General features: G+C 41.8%; 1 protein-coding gene across 3 annotated transcripts in view; it reads left to right on the forward strand.

The window, feature by feature from the left end:
• The first annotated feature begins 6,299 nt into the window (after positions 1-6,299).
• The window catches only part of SH3RF2 (SH3 domain containing ring finger 2), a 79,177-nt gene continuing 62,180 nt past the window's right edge, over positions 6,300-23,296 (forward strand). For 2 of the 3 annotated variants that reach the window (XM_073355725.1, XM_073355728.1), the window contains exons 1-2: positions 6,300-6,382; positions 7,562-8,071. In XM_073355725.1, coding sequence (XP_073211826.1) covers positions 7,691-8,071 — 381 coding nt within the window. In that variant the 5' untranslated portion in view covers positions 6,300-6,382; positions 7,562-7,690. Of the gene's footprint in view, positions 6,383-7,517; positions 8,072-23,296 lie in introns of those variants that run through there. The other variant, XM_073355726.1, reaches the window with a different exon arrangement.

Consider the following 23,296-nt stretch of genomic DNA (forward strand, 5'->3'; position numbering starts at 1 on the left):
TGGCCAGGCACTCCACAAGAGGGACAGGGTAGCATAGGTGGAGGCTCACTTTACCTTTTCAAGCCACTTGGCAAGCATTACAGGCGTCATTACAGGCAGAGCGCAGAGAGACTCCTCTAAGTTAATGCTCGAGCATTTCCTTTCCATATCTTTCTCACACATTGCCATTTGGGACAGAAATCATCCACATTTATGTTCAGGTGGAGAGTGAATTTTTTGTGGCAGTTTGGAGCCTGTGCCATTTTTTACTCATTGAGGACAAGGAGTGGGCAGTACAGTTAGGGGTTTTTTTAAAATGTTTGCTTCTTAAAAATAAGAAAAGAAAAGATGAAATTCTAGTGTCTCTGTAGCTTCAGGAGAATGTTGAAATAAGGGGTTAAATAGATTTGAAATACCTCTCTGTGGACACAGGGACATAGTCTCTGTATCCGTAGAACTCAGTGGGATGTGATCCTGAGAAAATCTGTTTTGATTTGGCAACGTACAAGGGCTTAATAAATAAATAAATATGCCTGCTTTGCCTGTGTGCACTGATTGTTGTTTTACAATAGCAGGATTTTCACTAATCATCTCCCAGTGTTCCATTGACACTGCGCACGCAGGTGTCCATACACCGAATGGAATTTCACATTTTATACGATCTCTCCATGTTCTTTTAACTCTGCTTACACAAGCACATGAAGGTTGGAGTGGAATTTTTGTTTTTAATATATAGGAATGAATATACATTATGATATGTAAAACTGACAATGAGGCAAAGCTGAACACGGAGGGAGGTCAGCTGACCTAGGTTCTATTCCTACTCTGCTGCTGACTGAAAAGTCACACAGCTTGTTTTCCCATTCTGTAAAATGGGATGATGACATCCATCAATATATTTTAAATGCCAAGTATCATGATCTTTTACTGGACCAACTTTTATTGGTGAGAGAGACAAGCTGGTCCAATTGGTGGGTATTATTTCACCCACCAATCTAGCTACAACAACACAGCACACAAGTATTATTATGTAAAACATCAAAACTTGGGGACAGTCAATAAAAAGGTGGCAATTTCAAAATCCTTAGAAGGATATGTATTTTTCATACAATATGTGAATAAACTGTGGAACTCACTGCCACAAGATGTCATTGAAGTCTAAAACTCAGCAAGATGCAAAAAAAGGACTGGATATTTATATGGATAACAATAATATCCAGAGTTACAATAATTAATGCTGATGAATTTTGGAAGAGAGATATTAAACCTCATGCTTCAGGATTTAAACACAAACTCCAATGCCTAGTCTCATCCTAATCCTTAACAGGATGGCAGATTATCCCACACTTATTTAGTGCAAGATGGGTTTTTTGCACCTTCCTGTGATGCATCTGGTGCTGGCCACTGTTAGCGGTGGGATTCTGGAAAGATGGACCTCAGCTCTGAAGCAGTGTACCTGTTCCTATGTTATGGAACATACAAGGATGTGCAGAAATCTCGCAGGGTTCTTCAGGGAAAGACTTCACAGAAGACTGGTTAAGGACATTTTGGGGTGTTGTCGTTTATCTTTACAGCACCCCAGTAGGGTAGACAGAGGCATGACATCCCAATGGCATTGACAGCCTAGAGAAAACAAAGGTGACACCTGCTGCAATACTGAGCTCATTAAGCCTTGACGTCAGCAGGGCATTGTCCTGCTTACTAACAACAACAATCTTTTCTCCTTGAGGGAGTGGGAAGACAAATTCCCACAAAGCTGGGCATGTTCATTCTGTCCTCAGTAATTGACTTTTAACTCTCCTCTCTCAGAGGGCAGAACAGAGAAAGTTCAATTTAAAGAAGAACAAAGTTTGCTTTGACTTTCGGAGTATAAATTGTCATTCAGTAGAAGGCACCCTTTGTAACACAAGAATTGAAAAATAGACAGAATAGGTGGGTAGTGAGTGAAACAAGGCCAGACTACGTGATAACCACAAGTCTTTTTTCCCAGCTTCTTCTTGCCAGGATGCTGCCATGCCTTCAGCTACTGTTAACCTCAATGGGAGCTGCAGGCATGCAGCACTTCACAAGCGCTAAGCACATTGCAAGACCAGGACCATTGTTAATTATAACATAAGTATCAAATGGAAGTTTTAAAATGAAAGGGAAGGCCTGACAGATTTATAGCTCCAGACACGTAATTATAAGAGGAACATTGCTAAATCAACAGGCAGGCAAGATAGTCTAGGCTAGTAGGTTATGCATGGTGCTGGGAGCCAGTCAAATCTTGTGTTCTAATCCCCAATTGACACTGATTTGCTGTGTGACCTCATGCAAATGTATCCACATCTTCCTAGTTTCCCCAGATATAAAATGGGGATAATGCTTACTTACCTCACAGGAATGTTACCAGCATTAAATACTGTTGGGAAAGTGCTTTGAAGATTAAAAGCATTATATAAAATGCAAAGTATTAATATTATGGTAGCACCTAGAGACTCCAGTTGAGATCGGGGCCCCATTAGGCAATTGACAAACTCTTGGCAAGAGAAAGTCCCTGCTTCTGAGAATTCACAGTCTAAATATACAAAACAGACAAAGGGTGGGAAAAATGATTTTATAGATGGGGAACTGAGCCACAGGGATATTATATGACATGCCTAATGCCTAAGTATATATTGTCATTCCCATGTGACTGCAATCTTTACAGGTGCTTCCAACAGCTGAAAGTTTAAAAGAGGAGATGGTTGAGTAGTCTGCATGTTGCCACAGAACTGCAAAGAACACTTGCCATAAAGGGTCCAGTTCTGCAAGATTCTGTGCTACTTTGCCTCCTACATAAAGCAGTGGGAATTGGGGTATTCAGCACCTTATAGAATCAGACCCCAGTTTCAGGTTAGCTTTTAAAACTTCAGAAACCTTCATTCCAATTGTTTCAACCAAATTAGAAAGATTTACAAAGGGAAAGAGTAGTAACTGGGTTGGCTTGGAAGGACAGAGTCTTTACAATCTAGATCCTTATTTCAGGTGCTTTTATGTTCAGTCCTGAGTGCAATTTTACCAGTATAGCCAAAGCAGGTGAGAGGTTACATGTGGCTTAAGAAGAATTACAATGGATTTATTAACAATATCAAAATCTAGAGGGGGGAGAATTAGCATTATCCAGCATGCATGAATGTGCCCCCACTCCAACCCCCTGCCACACGCACACACATACCCTTATTTTCAGAGGTGCTGAACACCTGAAGCTCTCATGAACCATACTGGACATGTGGGTGCTCAACACTACTGAAAGTCAAGCCCATATTATATACCCGTTTATACCTGTGGGGGGTGATAGGGGAAATATATGACTGGGGCATAAAGACTCACCAGAAGCACTGGATAGAACTGGAGTGAAAACAAATCTCTAATGTTCATTTAGAAACATACAATTGAGGTATGTCAGGAATTTGTGGAGGGGGGAAACCTATTTTGCTTTTCCTTGTATCTGGTTTCTTCAATACAGGGCAGGCCATTATTCCCCTTGCTACAAAGGTGGGGCATCAGGATATTAGAGCAAAAGCAGGCATCTAAAGAGGAGGTCAGCTGGTAAAACAAGGGACACTGATGCCAACAGCACAAATTAAAAGGTACCATGAACTTGCCTTCCTGTTCCATTTCCAGCTAGGACATTTTGTTATGATTTGGAGCTAGCAGATAATCAGGGGAGTGCTCATTATTGTATGATGCCTTATTGAACCAAAAAATGAGGAAGTGTTTATTGAAATGTTATATGCTATTATTGTAGGGCTCAGTCTTCCCATGTACTGAGCCCCCACAAATCCCATTGAAGTAAAGGGAAGACAAGAGTGCTCACCTCCACAGGCATGCTCAGCACCTTGCAGGATAGAACCTTACAGAGCAGCAAATCTGCTAAATGATCCCTAAGCATATTGGACCCAATCCTGCTCTTTAGAGTTAATGGTAATATGCCCATTGACTTCAGTGGGAGTAGGAGCAGGCCCATTGGCTCATAGGAGAAGGCCACTAACAATTCTGAACCCTAGTGTCACTAGATAAAGGAAGTGTGGACTGAAGTGGATCCCATAAAGCACCCCTGAAGTCTGGGATGAGGGTAAAGTGAAGGCTCATTCCCATCCAGCCCACTTGCGGAGATACCCCGGACAGAGCTTGCTACCCCAGTTCCAAAACTCTCTGGGCTTGATTCTTCATTCTGTCCAGCCTTCCTAGTCCAATCTCAGATGGGACTACGATAATACAGATAATGATAATGTAAGAGAGCTCTGGTAAATTTGGGTCTAAAAATGAGTCATATATCCCTCTAAATGAGAATACATACAAAGTTAGTTATGAAACCTAGATTCAATCGGAAGTGACTAAAACATCCCCTAGTAACGATTTTTTTATTTCTTGTGACTACAACAGGATTTCCACATCCATAGCAACAACTGGATATGGCCCATTATTTTGCAATAAATGAGAACTAATTGAAGCGTAAAATGTATCTATTGAGCTAAATAACTTGGTCATGTAAAATGTAATGTCTACCACACTGTGATAAATTCTCAAAAATTATTTTAATAATTGATTAGCGTTTAACGTACCATAACTGTAATACCCAATCTAAATTAAATATGCATTTGGGAACCTTAAAAAGTGTTACCAGTATGTTCATAGATCCATGTCTTGTTTTGTTTTTAAACTATCCTATAATACCTTAAAGATGTGGAAACATCTTTTTGCGAATACAGACTAACACGGCTGCTACTCTGAAACCGATGTGGAAACTGTATCCTTACTGCTTTATTCCCTTTGCAATAAACATGTCACAATATTACCTTTTTCTCTTACTCTATGAATTTAAAACATTTAGTGTGGTATAAATGAGCTTTTTTTAAAAAGCATATAATTTGTGGAACTCACAGACTTACGATGGGATGGAGGTAAATAGCTTACCAAGTTTCCTTAAAAGAATTATACATTGATCTGAACAAGAATACCATCTGCAGTTACTCTGACTGCGCCAGAGTCACAAAGGGACTTCGGCATTGCAAAGCAACACATCACACCACCTACCTGTTAGATTACCTAGAAAATCACTGGGATTCACAGAGCCTGGGGCAGGCACTCGGCTCCCAATACAATAAATGGGGAGAGAGAGGGCCTAACAATGGGATTCACAAAAGCCAGCACAGTGAGTTAGGAGCTGCCTACGCTAGCCAGTGGGAGATGCTGTGGCAAGAGGTATATCCTAAGCCCTGCTCTTCTCAGGGAGTTAGGTGTTTAACGTTAGATTCCTTTCTCCCCTCTGCTTGAAGGGGAGAAAGGATTTGCACATGGGTCTCCCACATCCTAAGTGAATGTCCTAACCTCTGGGCTAAAAGTTAGATGGTGAGTACCACCTCCACCGCCTCTTCCAAAAGGATTTTGAATGGCATGCAATCTGGTAGGTAGCCTCTGCGCACACCTGCAGAATCAGGCCCCACAGCTGCCCTTCCTATCTTCCCCTGTTTTGTGAATCACACTGCGGCTTCGGCATTTGGGTTGCTAGAGTGAGGCATCAGTGCAAATGCCTGGAGGTAGAAACACAGGCATTTAGGGAACTTTTAGCCTGAAAATTTAGGTGCCAAGTAGGTTTTTAGGTGCCTACTGGGTTAGGTGGCAGCTGAGCAGGGGTTTTGTGAATGTCAGTGGCAACTAAATGTTGGACTTAGGCGTCTAAGTCCTTCTGTGACTTTAGCCCCCTGTATATAGATAAGATATCACAGTGCTCAGGCTTGAAGACAAAGCTGATCATCAGAGCAGATCAGAAAGTGGATTCTCACTTCTGATAAAATATAACAGAGAGGTGCCATTGGAGAGGGTCTGTTGCCTCCATAACCAGTACTAGAAACAGGGTATTAGTCTATGGATCATTGGTCTTTTCCAGTATGACAAATCTAAACTGTTCTAATGCTAAGTTTAACTGCTGCCTATTTCTGAGACTGCATCTATCTTTTTTTTCTTTGCTTCGTTTTGATTAAAGTGTTTATAGCAAAGAGGGTTTAAAAGTGGTTCCTGCCTTTTCCCAGAAACAAGCACAGTTGCATAGACAAGAAAGAGGAAGATCAAAATTCTGATCTCATTTATGCAGTGCAAGTCCAGAATAAACTCCACTGAGATCAGAACACCAAATCAGGATCTGGCTCCTAACCAGAACGATGGTACAGGAATTTCTTTCTGAAACTTGCTTATGAGTAGCTTATGAGTCAGGCAATGAGAGAGTTAACAGGGCTGGACATGTAAGTTGATCTGTCAGTGAGTAACATACATAGTTGTTATGTTAAAGTTTTCAACAGGGTTGCAATTTGGGGAGAGGGAGAGCTCTTATCTCTTGAGCTGTGCAGAGCTGATTTTGTCTTAGAAGGGGCACAGATGCAAGGTTAGTGGTACTTCAAGAATTAGCAACCTGCTCGAGTTTCCTTTTGGGGCAGACATCTTCAAACACAAGCTTAACAAATGAAGTTATGCTGTTTATAATGTCCTTATCCGTGGGGAAATGTTCCAGTATATATTGATCAGGATTACTAGGCAAAGTATTCTACAAAATCTTTGTATTTAACGTGGCACAGGTGCCACACTGGATTTTCAGAGAGCAGGTTTCAGGGTTGGCAATATTTGTTTCAACATCAGAGGGGAAATGATTCCTGGTTAGGTTTCTTTTACACACACACACACACTTCTACTGTGTGTTATAGAACTGTAATTGTTTTCACAAGCCATAACTTGAATCCAAAAAATGTATACATGTTTCAGTGTAAACCAACATACAATTGTAAAAGGAGCTAAACAGGTTGAGTGACTTTACATTGTGGGAGGGAATAATGACTTCTCAGGCTGTTTTGGATACCCAAAGCAACTAGTCTAGGTGAGGATGAAATTGCAGAGCTCCTTAACTAAAGCAATACTAAACTCCTTAACTAAAGTCTCTCTTCAAGGCACAAGAATTATGTTTGTATTTGGGTGACTTTTTTTATATAGAATTGCTGCCAAAACTAGTAGAAAGAAAGCTAATTAGGAAATATGTTAAAAATGAAACAGTGTGGGTGTGTGTGGGATTGTGTGTAACTAAACTGCTGTGTTAAGACTGAACATATTTACTCTTGACTCTATGGGATATTTACCAGAGGATCTCTGCTCCTGATCTGGTTTAAGTATTGTTATACTATTCATAATTAACATTAGAATAGACTGCAAAGCATTACAGCGAAGTTTTCCTACAGTACATGTGAGAAGGAATGTTCCTGTCTTGATTGAGTTGCCCTGCTCTGGGGCACTGGCATGAATTAGTATAGTTGTCTCAATCTGAGCTGCGGTTATTTATCTACCCTGACAAACAGAAACTTGGTCTCTCCTGCAGCAGACTTGAGCTTGAATACAATTCTTCTCACTAGTACTGAATCACAAATGACTCACTTCAAACTTGGATGTGAGAGCAAAGTATACATTTGCAAATTGGCTCGTGAGGCATTGCTTTGCAATGTAGGTGGGATAGGTTTCATACTGTAGCAGTCAAGTTCTGTTCTTTTTTTCCCCTCCTCCTCTCTTTTCCTTCATGCAGGATGGTTTTCTGAGTTCAGGATTTCAGTGTCGTTTGTGAAGGTACTGTAGCAACTGCTACCCAATGCTCTGGTGAATGTATCATGTGGACTTTCCTGGCCTCACGTGAGACTGGAGTTCTTCACTAAAGATGGACGATTTCGCCATACTTGACCTGTTGGAATGTCCTGTGTGCTTTGAAAAGCTAGATGTCACGGCCAAGGTGCTACCATGCCAGCATACCTTCTGCAAGCCTTGTCTACAGGGGATACTGAAATCCCAAAACGAGCTGAGGTGCCCGGAGTGCAGAACCCTAGTCTTCGGCAGCATTGACGAGTTACCGTCCAACTTGCTTCTAATTCGCTTACTGGACGGTGTCAGATATGGACAAAATGTTACAAGGTTTGGCTCAGTCCAAAGATCTCGGGTCCTGACCTCTCCTGCTTCCATCAGGAGAGACAGGGGAGATCCAAGAGGTTTACAACTTAATCAGTACAGGCTGGCACCAAATCCCAGGATCCATATGGAAGGGGTAAGGAGAGTCCATGTTTCTTAATATCTTCATAGGCAGAAAAAGTTGCATTATTATGAGTCAAGAACTATAAAAACCTTCATGTTAGTAACACTGCAGAAATACTTAAAAACAGGAGAGATTAATTCACTTGATTACAAATCTGCCTGCTCTCTCTCTGTGATATTTGGCTATTTTGAGTTGATCTCTGCAGTAACAACATTAAATCTCAAGCTTATCAAAAATAACTTGTCTTTCTGAAAATCAGGTTGCAAAAATTTCAAAAAAACAATTTTCATCGTGAGTTTTCTGGTGCTTGCTAGTTTCAGTTGTGCCAGAAATATGGTGTGCTCTGACTTGCAGATGATATTTTGGTACATATATCTCCCGTCTGAGATTAACTCAGGAAATGCAGAATCATGGAAGTTTCAGATTGAAAAATCTTTTCATTTTATCCATTGACTGAGACTGGTCTTTTTTTCCCTTCAGTGATTTTACCAGTCTAATTTTAGAAGTCCTCAGTGGCTTTTGCAGCATCCCATAAGAGCAGTTTTTTCTTATATATTCAACTCATGTTATTTGAGCCTTTGAATAGGTTTGGTTCTGTCTGCATTTGGTGTAAAGGGTGGCATTAGGTTTTATTTTACCTGCACTGGATTCCAGTCCCTAATTTGTCATCGCTTCGATTCCTAGGCACTCTTCATATAATGCTAATCTAAATCCTTTTCATAATACTCAAGAACAAAGGGTTGTAAAGGCAGAGGGTATCTGAGTAGAATGATTGCCAGAGACATGAATTTATAAATGTATATACAGTGAAGAAACACACACTTGCATGTGCATAGTGTTTATGTAACATTTATGTACAAGCATATTTCTGTATACATTTAGAACCGGGTACAGTTTGTTATACTGTACCCTATATAAGTACAATTTGGTAGATGCATCCATTAAATCTCACAACCTCTGTTGAGTTAGAAACTCTTCTTGCATGTGTGGCACTTTAAAAAATGATATTTGAAGAATGAATCTCAGATTTTTCCCTTAGTGTGAGAAAATGTGACATTGTTGCCCGAGAAGTTAAAGCACTGGACCTCCTTCTGATGTGGCCACCAAAGACCTGTGCAGTTTAGGGGAATTGATGGCTGTTATTGAACCAGTCCGTGGTTCAAATTGAGCATAGTTTGGTGGTAATGATCCAGAATTCCTACTTCCTGGCAGCTGTTGGGTGGTGTATGAGAAATATGTTGTATCTTTATTCCAATTTCCATCAATGGCACAGTGACATTAATGGGATCCCATTGCAGCCTTATCCAAGAGTCTGAATTTCCTTCAGTTATAGAAGTCTGTTTCTTTAAGGTCAGGACTGACATACATCACAGGGACAGCATGGGTAAGCATGCATTACCGCTGTGTGTTCCTGACCTAGTCTGTAGTAAATGAAGGGCTAGTGGTTCCAAGACTGTCAATCCACAACCTTTCATCAGCCCTAAATTCATATGATAAATAAGTAAATAAATAAATACATACACACATACAGAGGAGGGAAATTAGAAGACTTGCTTTGCTTCCATTATTATATTGTTACATTCATCATACATGCTGCAGCAAATGAAATTTTACAATTGTTTGGTCACTTGCAATCTCCTTGTGACAGTAAAAAGTGAAAGGTGAGAGTTGTTCAACACCAGATTCTTTGCAAAAAAGGGAAGACATTTTATAAACTGCAAATCCCACTGGAGAGCACTAGCAAACTTGGTAGCCTATCGGTGGCTATTATTGTAATCCCAATGCGGTTATTAAGTAAGCAAACTGGCCTTATCGCTGCCAGTAGTCGTCTTTCATTTTCATTCCGTTAGGTCACTGGCCAGATAAGAAACCAGAGCAGGTCACCATGGAGGAAATCAATCACCTAATTCTCTTGCACACATACCTGTTTTGCCACAAAATATATTTAACCCAGATCAGGCAAATTCTGGCTGCAACTCAAACCCAGTCCCAAACATTGTAGACTAATCACAGCCCAAAGGGCCTAAACTGCTATATTCATAGTGTGATTCATTAAGTGGAAGGTTTGGAAGGCACAATATCATAAGAAATCAATCTCCTGCTATTTACTTTATCATGTCATTCTTTAAATTATTGAATGAGTGAACGTAGGGCAAGTGAAGAGTTAGTTAGTCCTAGGGACTGAAGTTCTCTAGCCATGGAACAAATACATCAGATAGTGGATATACAAACTTCCTTTGACAATACCCTGATCTGTGTTCTTCGCCCCAGAGAACACCACATGGGCATTTCAGCCTCCATCACCATGTAACCCTTGGCCGCTGTATTAAAGCTGCCAATGAGAATGACAATCAGTGGCATGGCCAATGATGGGTTTTCCAATATAAAATAGCTCCCCTCTAGGAGCTGGAATTAATCACTGATTTATTTCAGAGAGGCTACTAGTCACTTATCAAATAGCAATTGTTTTCAGTCACTATCACTACGGGCTGACTTTGCACCTTGAGGTGAAAAGTTTCATAATTTATCCTGTTCAGAACCCTTGTGTCATCCAGCCCCCATTCAAAAGCTTAATTCCTTTTTACGATCATCTTACTCTTTTTTCTCTGTGTGCTTTAGATTTTACTTAGCTCTCAGAACAAGGAAAAATCTGTTGCTGATATTGTGCAGTGGCGTCATGCAGCTATTTGCTCCTACCAAAAACAGTTAAGATCAAATTACCCTTGAGAATCAGAATAGCTAGTTAGTTTATTCCCTGCTGGCTTGGGAAGAGTCCTAGACAACAGGACTGTGATGTTCTGTTCATTGTTCTGGCACTGCCTCACTGAGTAAGACCGAGGAAGTCACTTAACTTCTCCATGCCTTAGTCTACCCATCTGAGAAAAGGGTAGAACAACATTATAGGAGAGTGCTGTAAAGCTTAATTACTTAATATTGTAAAGCACTTTGAGATCCTCAGCAGTAAAGTACTGCAAAATGCAACATGTTTTGGTAGCCCAGTATATATATAGCAGTGACATATTTCCTTAGCTGCTGTACTGGGTCATTCACACACACCCCTAAGTGAACTAGCCCTTAGTGTTGACTCTCAAACAGTAACAATTAACCTCAGACGTGCTTATAGTGTAAAAATTCAAGACTAAGAAATTATGGCTGATCTTGTCGACATCATGGGAGTGTTTGAGTTTATGTTCTCTAATCACCAAGATAAATCACGGTAATCTGAGGCGTCCATAAAAATGGAAGTTGTTGCCCATGTTGTGAACATAGCTACATAGAGGGAAATGGTTTTCTGGTTAAGCAAATTGGGAGGAAGGATAGTCTTCTGGTAACAGCACAGGAGTAGCAATCTGGAGGCCATTTCTTCCATCAGACTCTCTGTGCGACCTTGGGCAAATACCAAATTATAAAACCCACATTGACTTCAGTGGGATTGGGATTAAAGTACCTTAGTTCTCCCATCTGTAGAATGGTGATACTTACCTAGCTCAGAGGTATTGTACATTGTGAAGTTAAAATTATTTGATATTTGTAAAGCACTTTAAGACCTTGGGCTAGAAGGTGCTGAAGGAGCCTTTTCCAGTGCCCACTGAAGTCATAGGGAGTCTTTCCATGGGCTTTGGCTCAAGCTTTAGATGTGACTAGCATTATTATTATATAGCTAGGATGAATGGATTTTGAAAGACAGCAGCCTGGTCTCTTGGGTATTTTTAGATCTCATAGCTGTAGAAGAATAAGTTTGAACTTCTGATATGATTTCCCTCTCTCCTGATCCTCTCTGGCGGCTTTCATAATGTTCTTGAAATGACTTGATTACAAAAAAACCCCCAGTTTAACAAAGTGTAGTGAAAACCTCTGGGAAGATACAGAGAAATCTCTTGAAGCCTATTGATATCTAGCTCACTGTTTGCATTCAGATGAACTGTAACAATGATTCAAATTGGTGACTCTTCTCAGTTTAAGATTTCTGAAAAACAAGCTATTAGAGCCTCTGATAAAGAGCAATCTATTCCTAGGAGAAAACCCACCTACTACCTTCTCGCCACCGTTATTTCCCATTTGATGCAGAGTAACACGTGAGGCTGCCCTGGACATTCTCCACGATATTATTTTTTAAGAACTCCTAAAGAATCTTCATTAACATTTTAACCTTCCCCACCCCCTCCTCTCTCCTGCCCCTGCCACATATCCAAGGAGAGAAACCACCCGCCTACACACCTCTTCTGTTATTCCACATCCTTCCCAGCACCTCCCCAGTCGTATTTAATCCTTTGCTCCATCAGCACCAGGCAGACTCAACACATTCCTGCAGTATAATAAACAACTGTCTTCTAGATCTCAGCAAGCAACCCACTTATGGACTGGATCTGTGAGAACAGTTTTGCACATGGTGAAATTAAGGGAATTCACCTCAGCGATGTTTTTACAATGGAGGCTGGGGTGAGCCAGACATCTTTGGGGCACATTCAATATTTACAGTTAGAATTTCTGAGAAGGTAGCTCTTGAGGGAGAGTTGAGAGCATTATTTTATTTTTAAATGTTTCTCATTTGGGGCATGATCCAAAGCCCACTGAAGTCAATGGAAAAGCTCCCATTGAAATGAATGAGCTTTGGATCAGGCCCTGAGATAGCTCAGTGAGATTAGCATCTCATTTGTATGAGCTTCCATAGTTCATTACAAGGCTAACATCAGTCACTTGCTTGTGTGTGCATGGATGCAGGGTCCATGTATGACTGTAGTCGGGAAGATCAGTGATGCCCAATGGAAATCGTCTCTCTTCCCTTCCATGGGAAGCTGTGCATCAGCCTCAAGCTACTTCCTCTTACAAGGCTAATAAAATAATCTATTCTGTTCCTTGCCTCACTGCACCTAAGATGTGTCATGAAAGGCAGAATCGGGAATACAGTTTTCTTCCACTTAGGAAGCCATCCTACAAACATATGGAGCTGAGAGAGATGGAAAGAGCTTAGAGCTGGGCACAAGAAGACAGTTTGCTTGGATTCTCAACTCCTGGCAAGCCTCTTGTTGCCACTCATACTCAGCAAGCTGTTGCTCTTCAGCCTCTTGAGCTCCGGAGGAGTGTTCACAAAGCCAAAAAACTAAAACAAATCCCATCACCACAGAGCAAGCAAAGAATTCAAACCATTCCAAGCGCAAAGTGCATACGACCCTCAGCAGAGCTGCTGAAATAATGTTATCTAGAGACAGACCGTAGCCAAGAATTTCACAGCCAGAGCCAAACTCCTACAAAGGGAAAGGGTGTTTTATAGTTCCAGCGCATCTCTAAATATTTTTTACCTGGTGGTACCTAAATCATTTGTATTTTCATGCTCTGCACATGTGAATACAATGTAATCTGTTTATATATCATACACAAATACATATGTGAATCATTATACAAACACCACAGAAGTGCAGCCACTTCTGAAGCGGAGGACACAGACAATTGAATAGTGCACAGCCTACTGCTCAAGAGCCAGGGGCAGGAGGAATTTTTGCAAAGGAAACCAGGGCAAACCTCAACTGTTACAAATAGTGCTATGAGATCTTTAATGCCTTTGTAGAAAGCATAAGACTTTTGCTTTTAAAAGTGTTATCTGAAAGATTCCCCACACAATAAACTGCATAGACTCAATCTAACAGGGGGCTAAAGGATTTGCTGGGAACTGAATGCTAGGGAGTGTAAATAATTTAACCTGAATACTTTAGACTGTTAAAAGCCATCCTCTCCATGTGCAATATATGGTTACTTTCTAGGTGAGGGCATACTTCACAGCTCAGGGGAAAAGCTACAGCATGGATACAAACTAAATAAAATACATTTTTGACAGTTGTGAGAAGAGTGAAAAGTTTCCGTGTGGAGCACTATGCATGAAGCTTCCATGGTCCTCCAAAGTGTAGCAGGGCCAAACTGTACCCCAGACACAGATATTCTCTTCATGAATCATGCCACTAAACTGCTATTTGGGCGATGAACATTATAGTGCATGGAAAATACAGGAAAAAAACAGAGCCAGGCAAAAATATCCAGATAGTATGAAACTCTGCCCTTAGAAACACAGAAAATACTAGTCCACCTGAGGCCTATGTTCTTGTCTCAGTGGAGAAACCCCCCACACACACACACACACAGAGAGAGCATTTTATGGGAGACAGACAGATACCTCCTCTGTTGAGATAAAAATACAGTATACTCCAACGTCGCCACCTTCACACTGAGTCCTATATATAGTGACTATGCCTTGCTATTCTCTTCTCTTCTGAAATCATCTCCAACTCCTTTTTGAATTGACAGACAGGATTTACTTTGCCAGCTCTTTTGAAACTATGCGTCCAACATTCTTTGCACTGGCAACCAGGATTCCAGAAAGAGGAGACAAGTGCAGCAGGAAACAAGTTATGGACCCATTGCAATACTTAGCTTTCCTCCCCTTGCATTCCGCTCCTTTCCAGTCTCAGGAATGACCTAACAGCACAAGGCAAAATCCTGTCCTTACTAATTAGAGTCAGGTTGGGCTTGGAGGGGAAAGGAGTGGATAGATGCTGAGCATGCATTAGGAACAAGAGCTTTCCTATCAATGCACACTGACTCAGGGTAAGGCACACACTGCTGTTTCTTTTAAATGAAGGACCATTTTCTCCCTGGCTAGCAGCTACTGCAGGCAGTGGTATACGTGCCGCTCACTTGGGGGTCTGTTCATGCCACGCTGGCTGCCATTGTCCACCAGCTAGAGAGGAAGTCAGTTCTCTTTCCATTCCTAGGGCTGGGCTATGCTGCTGGAAAAGGACGCAACCTATGCCCCCTTTCCCATACTATTGCCCCAGGTCAGGATTTGGCTTATGGTGACCAAAACAGCATAGGGTATCCTACAGTGTCATCAGTTAGGAGATCCAGGGAGCCAACGTTCCTCCCCCACAGGGCTTTTGCACTTCCTCAAAGTTCCATAGGCTGCTGAGCAGAGGGGCGGAGGATGGCCTGACACCTTTAAGCAGAGGTCCTGTACCAAATTAGTACAGCTGCTACTAGAGCAGTGTGGATTTCAGCACCACTGACATTTGATCTGACTGCCTCTCCGTATGGACGGAGGGCAGCTGGGCCAAATTTCATTGGGTTGTGTTGACACCTGGCCCATGGGATCTGTTCCTGAATGGCAGAGCATAGAGGAGTCCATTAAGAACTTGGCCCCTGGTAGCACTGGCTCATGCCCAATGTGGGTAAGAGATGGGAGGTTCCCCAACTGAGGAAGACCTGGGGTTCTTACAGGGGGTGGGGAGGAAACTGGAATTTACTCCACTCCTAAAAAGAAAAATCTGAATTGGCACCACTGGTATCCTACATGTGACTTGACTAATGATTTCCCTAGTGCTAGAACAAATAATGCAGTTTGCACTGTGCACCCTCTGTGCATCACAACGTTGTTGGCCCCCCTCCCCCGATGGTCTTAGTGTGGTAATTGACGCCTAGTGGAATTAGAAAGCAAATTCACTGAAATGCAGAGAGCCTGACAATATGAACAGCAAAAGAGGCTAGCCCTAGAGATACAGCACGCTTTCAAGAGGCAGCACTGCATGCTACGTTTTAAGGTCTCTATATGTCTCCTGCTAGCCTATGAAAAATATAGTTACCAGTGTGTACAGGATACAGCAAAACTTTCAGTCATGTTCATTAAATGGAAGCACAATCCAAAACCACAGCTATAAACACCCTCAGTGATGAGGATTTCAGCTCTGAATGGTGCAGCATTAGGAACTCACTAGAAAGGCCACTCATGTAAGAACTTTAGAAGAAAATTTAATCTTGGAGCAGGAGAAAGGATGAAGCACACAAATTCACCTAAAAATGTGAGTAGGGATAAACGGGCTCAGTATGGGGGAACTGAAGAAATTATCTGGCCTGTCTTATACAGAAGATCAGACTAAATGATCTCATGGTCCCCTCTTACCTTAAAAATCTATGAATCTACTAATCGCTTACCTGGTTAGAAACCTCTAATCCAGCTGTGCTGGATGATGATGAGCAAGAATCACACTAGTAATGCAGAGAATGAACCAAATAACTACAGGGAGAAAAAGTCCCCCCTCCTGAACCCATCTATCAGTAACATGGAAAGACTGCAGAGATATTTATTTATCTCTGATCCATTACAGAGCACCCTATACTCTTGTTCACGCAACTGATAGGGGAACAAAAATGACCATACATGAGCCAATTTTGTGCTCCATGCAAACTCTCAGCTGTTTACCATCCCACAGCATGAGTGCAGTTCTGACTTGGCATGCATGGAGAAAGCGACACATAGTGTGTACGGGTTTGCAATAAATTAATCACGAAAAAGAAAGCAAAGAGGTTGGATTAGGGTAGTGCCGAGCATTGACAAATAGCAAAATGACCTGCCCTAAATCTCAAAAGCTGGTTTCCCTAGTTTTACAAAATTAGGTCCTGAATAGCAAAACACACCCCAAAAAAAGTGTTTTAATTTGTTACCAAGGCAATGAGTCAGACTCAGATGGCAAGTCAGGAATAGAATAACCCAGGCTTTTAGCAGAGTGCTATGTTCATCTATTAAATACTGCAGTTGGAGGCATGGATGGGGAAAGTCTTAGACACTTTTATTTTCCGGTCAAATATTCCACACTGGTGGTTGGTTGGGTTTGTGATCATGGAGTTCAAGTCAAATGGATTGATTTTGTAATTTTCATTGCTGGACAAAAGGGGAAAGAACAGGCAGATTCATGGGTCAGTTTTTAGTCTGGGGTTATTCTAAAAGATGATCTGAGAAGTCTGAGGCTAGCTTTTGACAGGAAGAACACTGATTCATTGCTTCAATTTTAAACTCTTCTCTTGGTCTCCTTCAGTTCTCCTCCTCGCTAAGAAAACTATAGCATTTGCAGATAAATGTTGGCTTTTGTTTTGTAGGTATTATTTATGAGGCATTCACAGCAAAAGATGCTTCTTTAGCAGGCACTTTGAGTAGCATTGATACTGTCTTCCATATATATATAGGTAGCAGAATGAGACAGCTACATACTATCCTTCCCCAGCATTAGACTGGCACACAAAGAATCTAGTGAGAGATGAGAAGAACTTCTGAGAGTGATCTTGGCAGTGGTGTCAAGCTGTACACTCACTATCATTAGGGCCCAGAATGATGGGGATGGTCTCTTCTCCTTTAAGAGAGTTGGGAATGTCTTTGTGATCTTCCAAATGGTTCCATCGCTGCTTGGCCTACCACATGCATTGGTTATCTAGACACATACTGTCATCTTTTTGGCAGCCCTACCTGTCTATGAGCAGTATCATCTTCCTTCTCTTGTTCAAGTACCACATAATGCACAGACACGTCATCTGGATTATGCAGGCCACCCCTCTTGACTCAAAGTCTTCAGGCACCTACTCTGTGATGAAAATTCCCACCCAGCTTGTCACAGTACTTACTGAGGCCCTGGTCAAGAGTGCATGCAGCCAAGAGACCGTGTAGAGCAGGGATAGTCAATTATTTTTTGCCAAGGTCCAAATTTCTTGGTCAAGGTATAGTTGAGGTCCAGACTCCACAGAAAAGAATTAAAAAAACAAACCAATGATGATAAGTAAATAAAAAGATTTTGGGGTCTATTCAAAAGCATCTAGTGGTCCGGATTTGGTCTGTAGTCTGCCAATTGACTACCCCTGATGTAGAGTATGAGCATCAAGGTCTTCCTGTTGTTGTTGGGGCAAGGTCTGGTAGACCCAGTCATTCACATCCAAGCTAATGGTTAGAAGCATGTGCCATGATTAACAATATTCTGCTCTGAATTAACTTGCTGCAGTGCCTATGAATCACATACTGCAGTGCCTATGAAGAGAGAGTTTGGGGCCCTGTGCAATGATTCTTACAATGGAGAACAGCGACCTTTCAGATGATTTCCTTTTCCACTTGACCTCTCTGAACAAAATCTCTGGGGTTTTGCACCTTGGCCAACTTTCTGCTCTGCAGAGGTTCATACCTTCCATGGGCAAAGACCTGGACAAGAGGACCCAATAAATCTTTTCCATATGTAATTCCTGTGATTACACAGGTAACCAGCTTTCCTGCTAGTGGAGCATTAGCAGATGACCACCTCTAGTGATTGCTGCTGCTATAAGCAAACTATCAAATGTCCATCCCCTAAAAGCCCACAGTCACCCACTCAAACAGTTACTAAACACTCTGCTGTCCCTGACATTTTCCTGCCCTTGGTGATAAGCTCAATGGACAAATTTGCCCTACTCTAGGAGAATTTAAGGATACTGATGGCTACAGAGACAAGCAATAAGATTCTTAAATCAGAGGAACAGAAGCAAAATACAAACTTCCCACTGCTATTGACAATAATCCTGGGTGAGGATTAAACTGTGGTTCTAAAGTACAAAGAATCAGGATTGAACATGTTGAGGGCTGGCACATTTTGTTTCTGATGCCGTTTAAAAATCATGACACACAATTTAAACAATGTCCCAGATTGCTGACACAGTGGTGGGGAAAAAGTCCGATAGCAATAACCATGAATGGAACAGCTGTAAAAGGTTTGATGCAGACGCTACAGCTCACACATGCCTGTTGTAGCTACCACCAGCAGCAAATATACTGTGGCTCCCATAAGCTACAGGACCAAGATGATACATACTGCTGACAAATCCTTCCCCCTACTTCCTCCTTCCACCTCCCCAAGAAAGAAGATAGGAAAAGGTGAAGATGGATTAGGGACAGATCTGAATAAATCATCCTACCACCTACATAATATTGTATGTACAAAAGAATTTGTAACCGTCAAATGAAGCCAGATTCACGTATAATCCCTGAATTATACTTTGTTTTGACATTAATTCTGCCTATCTAAAAATGTCAGATACAGTAATACTTAATATGGTAGTTTCATCATCCTGACCTGTTGTGCGGTATTACTGTGCACTGTTAAATAGCTGATGTGTTCCACCCCCAGGATGGGTGCATTTCAGTAGTGAGTCATGTAATTTCAAAGTGTAAAATGCTTTGAGATCCTTTGTGATAAAAGGAGCAAAGTATTATCTTTAATCATTTTTTTTCTGCGCTGTTTCAGTCATGACCCCTCCCCAGAAAATAGCCGCAACTTTACACCAAATTCACCGCATGATGTAACTGTGGGTGTGGTTGTGTATCGAATGCAAATTAGGGAAGTGCTGTGATCTACATTGGTGAAGCACCACTGGCTGCCATGCAGATGCACAGCTACAGCAGAGTAGAAATTAGCCCAGTAAGCATAATTTACATACTCTTTACTTTATATTACATGCTTTTATATACTATGTTTGGTTACTTTTCCTGATATCTTTCTTCAGTCTGTTACACCCCCTTACACCTGGTTTCTGACCAATTTACACCCAATGGGTAAATTAGGCCAGTGTTTTCCATACTTTGCTAAATCTATATCACTTACATCATCAGCTTCCATATGAGTTGCAGCCAGTCCCACCAGGTCTGAACATGGCTCATTCATTAACTAGAGCCACAAAGTGGCTTTCACCTAACGTCTAAAATGAATGAGGAGAAAATAAGGCAGATTTGGTGAATGCTATTAAAGTACTTTCACAGGGCATGGTTTTATTCTCCCTGGTGTAAAAACAGGCTGCAGGGGAGATGCTAGCATTCCTCCTGAGGGGGGAAATAATGCAAAAACTACCCAACTGTCTGAATTCACAGAACATAATTATATGAAGAGATTGAAATGACAAGTTTGATGGTTTTGTTCTATGTGACAAGGCTGACGTTAATGCTGTTAAAAAGAAGAAAAACAGAATTGTAATGGTAATGAACTTACCTTCAAATGGTTCCTTTCAAGCAGTTGGATCCAAAGAGCTTTGGAAACTTTGTGAAGTGATTGTACAAACTCTATAGATGTAGGGATCACTTCTCCCATCTTTGAAACGCTGTCCCCTCTATTAAATGGGGGGTAGCAATGGAGATATAGGTCAGTTATTGAAATGGAGTTTCTAGTGCTTGTCTTTCTTCTGAGAAGGGTGGAAGTCAATACAGCAATAAAAACCTGCCTTCTATCTCTATGTGGTTCTAGCACTATACGAGGATGCACAAGACCTGGATTCAGTTCCCAGATCTGCTACAGGCTTCCTATGTGACTTTAGGCAAGTCAGTTAACGTCTCTGTTCCCCATCTGTAACAACACTTCTTCCCCCACCCACTTTGTCTCACTTGCCTTTTCAGATTGTAACTTCTTCTGGGCACGACTTTCCGCTACTATGTGTATGTACAGCACCTATCACAATGAGACTGTGATCTTGGTTGAGGCCTCTAGGCGCTACCGTAATATAAATCATAATAATGACTGATAGCAGCAAAGTCATTGTAAATGAGAATTGTTAGATTGGGTATTTGTTTCAGAGCTCAGGCTTCCAATTTTGGCACTCACTCCACATGTGTATTTGTATTTTCATTTGCATAACAGAATAGTCTGTCTGCACACTGCCAGAAGTCAAGTAGCACAGGTACCATGTATGTTCCATGCCATGTCTGTGCCATGTCTTCACTTCTTACATGTAAGAAAAACAAAATGATGTGTACTACCACTTGAACAGCAAAAAATCCAGAACAACAGTGAGGTGACTGAAGCAGTATGAAGCCATGTCTATGGGAGGAGCACTTTACCGGAAGAGTGAATCTGTGTTGGGGGGGTGGAGGGTGAGAAAACCTGGATTTGTGCTGGAAATGGCCCACCTGGTGATCACTTTAGATAAGCTATTACCAGCTGGACAGTGGGGTGGGAGGAGGTATTTTTTCATATTCTCTGTGTATATATACAGTCTGCTACAGTTTCCACGGCATGCATCCGATGAAGTGAGCTGTAGCTCACGAAAGCTCATGCTCAAATAAATTGGTTAGTCTCTAAGGTGCCACAAGTCCTCCTTTTCTTTTTACCGGAATAGAAATCCTGATACCAGCAAAGTTCCTGGTGTGGATGCAGCTAGACAGCAAAGCTCCACTTTGTTCCAGAAGAGCAAAGCAACCCCTCACAAATGGAACAAGCTATTCCTGTACGAGTGCAATTTTGCTGGTACCTGTATAGCTGTGTCTACACTAGGGACCACACCTATGTCAGTCAGGGATAACACCACTTCATGCCCGACTGACATAATCATTCTGGCAAAAGTCTGGAGTGTAGAGTTGGCCTAAGTAAATGTTTGCTATCAAAGAAGTGCAATAGTGGGAGAATTTAAGACAAAGGCTAGGGTAGACACAGTCCAAGCCAGCAAGTTATCTATAATAAGCGTATAATCGTGCCAAATTGTAGTCCTGAAACTTCAATAACAGTTTCACTTATCTGTTAAAAAGTTAAGTAGGTCTGGCAAGATATAATACGCTTCCCTGGTCTCAAACAATGGGAATTTGTAAGTTATTGCATAGCGTGCACAGTGATTTGGAATTGAGAAGTCTTCATGTTTGTGTGTGTCACGGAGGTTGAAAGGAAAGGGAATATGGCTAAAATGAGATGCATTTATAAGAGAAAGGGTCAACAGATCATCCTATTCATATCTATACTGGCTACTCCTCATCTTTTGTTTTAAAGGGGAACTTAGTGCAGGTGAGATACGATGGATTGACCAAACTGGAAACAGTTTAGCCAACAGAAATGGGTACAACATGTGCAGCATGAGCACAGATTGCCACACCCCATTCCACCAATGTGCTGCAGATATAATCTACAGAAACCACTCCTAGAGCTGAGCATATAGCTCACTGTGTTGAGTTACCCGTTGTCTCTCTAGTGAGACTGCAAACAATTCTGAAAACCTTTAACTCATATAAATAGACCTTTGCAGTCAATAGGCCTGCGCGTATGATTCAGGACTGCTCAGGGGAGTAAAGGTTGGCAGGATTGAAACCACGGCTGTGTCTACACTTAAAGCGCCACTGTGGCAAAGCTACAGTGCTGCAGCTGTGCTGCTGTAGCATTCAGTGTGGCCACTTACGAAAGCAAGGGGAGGGGTTGGCCCATCGCCATAGGTGTTGCCACAGGTAATCCACCTCCCTGAGATGTGATAGCCAGCTTGGCAGAAGAATGCTTCTGTTGACCCAGTGCTGCCTACACCAGGAGCTGAGTCTGCTTAACTATGTCACTCAGGGGTGTGGATTTTTCACACCCATGAGCAACGTAAGTGGGTTGACTTACCTTTGAGTATCGACCTGGCCCAAGATTGTAAATTGTGGTGGTGGGTTAGTGATGCGGCCTCCTGTCTATTATGGTCAACCCGTTCATTTCACATAGACCACCCAAAACCCGACAACTGTCAGTGGCCTCTGGTCACTACTAAACTTCACTCAGACAAGTCCTCAAGGAGGTGAAAACTACTGAGCAAAACCATGCAAAGCAATCTTAATTAAAGGTGAAGTCAGGCAAAACTCACCCACTTGGTTGTATCTAGTTTCATGTTTAACTAAAAATGGAGTTCTGTTCACTGAAAGAGTAGTTGAGGGTTCAAGACCCCACTGGTGGCTGTTGGCCATGGGCAGGCCATGGGCCTTATGAAATGCTCTGGTGGGCTGTGTATGGCTCATGGGCTGTAGGTTGGGCACCACTGTCTCAGGCAATGAAGACGAGTCCTTTCATTTCTCCTGAAATGTCACTTTTGCACCTCTTAAGAGTTTGCTTTTATGATAAGAAGTAACTGTTGCCGGAGAGCTGCAGCCCCCCCCCACTCACATGTTGACACTGATCCTCAGTCTTTACTCTTCTGTGGCTTTGCAGGGAGTGGGAGGAGGATGTTCTTTCAAAAACCTCAGTATGGTTTGAACACTTGACTAAACTTTGTTCAGACTTTTGATGGAGCACAAGGCACAGAGCCAGTCTGGAGGAGTTAGGGACAAGTGGGCTTCAATTTCACATGCTTCCATTAGGAATGGATCTGAACAGAAACTCTGGATCCAAACACTTCTGAACATTGGGGTGTTCAAAATATAGATCCAGATTATAGATTTTGGCCCATCTCTAACTGATGTCAGGGCAGCACAGGATGGGACCAAGGGGCAATGGCACCAAAGAGAATTAAACAGACGTTTACAAACTGAATCAAAAGCCTCTAACAGGCAAGAAGTCAATTTGAAAGATCTCCAGATTTGGATTTCTTTTTCCTAGCGATGAATACCTTGTTCCTAGAAATAAATCACTGCTCCAGAGCAGAGCATAGTGAGGTACATAAACATCTACCAAAAGGCCGGACACTGCCTCA

Source organism: Lepidochelys kempii, chromosome 8 (genome assembly GCF_965140265.1).
Source record: "Lepidochelys kempii isolate rLepKem1 chromosome 8, rLepKem1.hap2, whole genome shotgun sequence".
Lineage (NCBI taxonomy): Eukaryota > Metazoa > Chordata > Testudines > Cheloniidae > Lepidochelys > Lepidochelys kempii.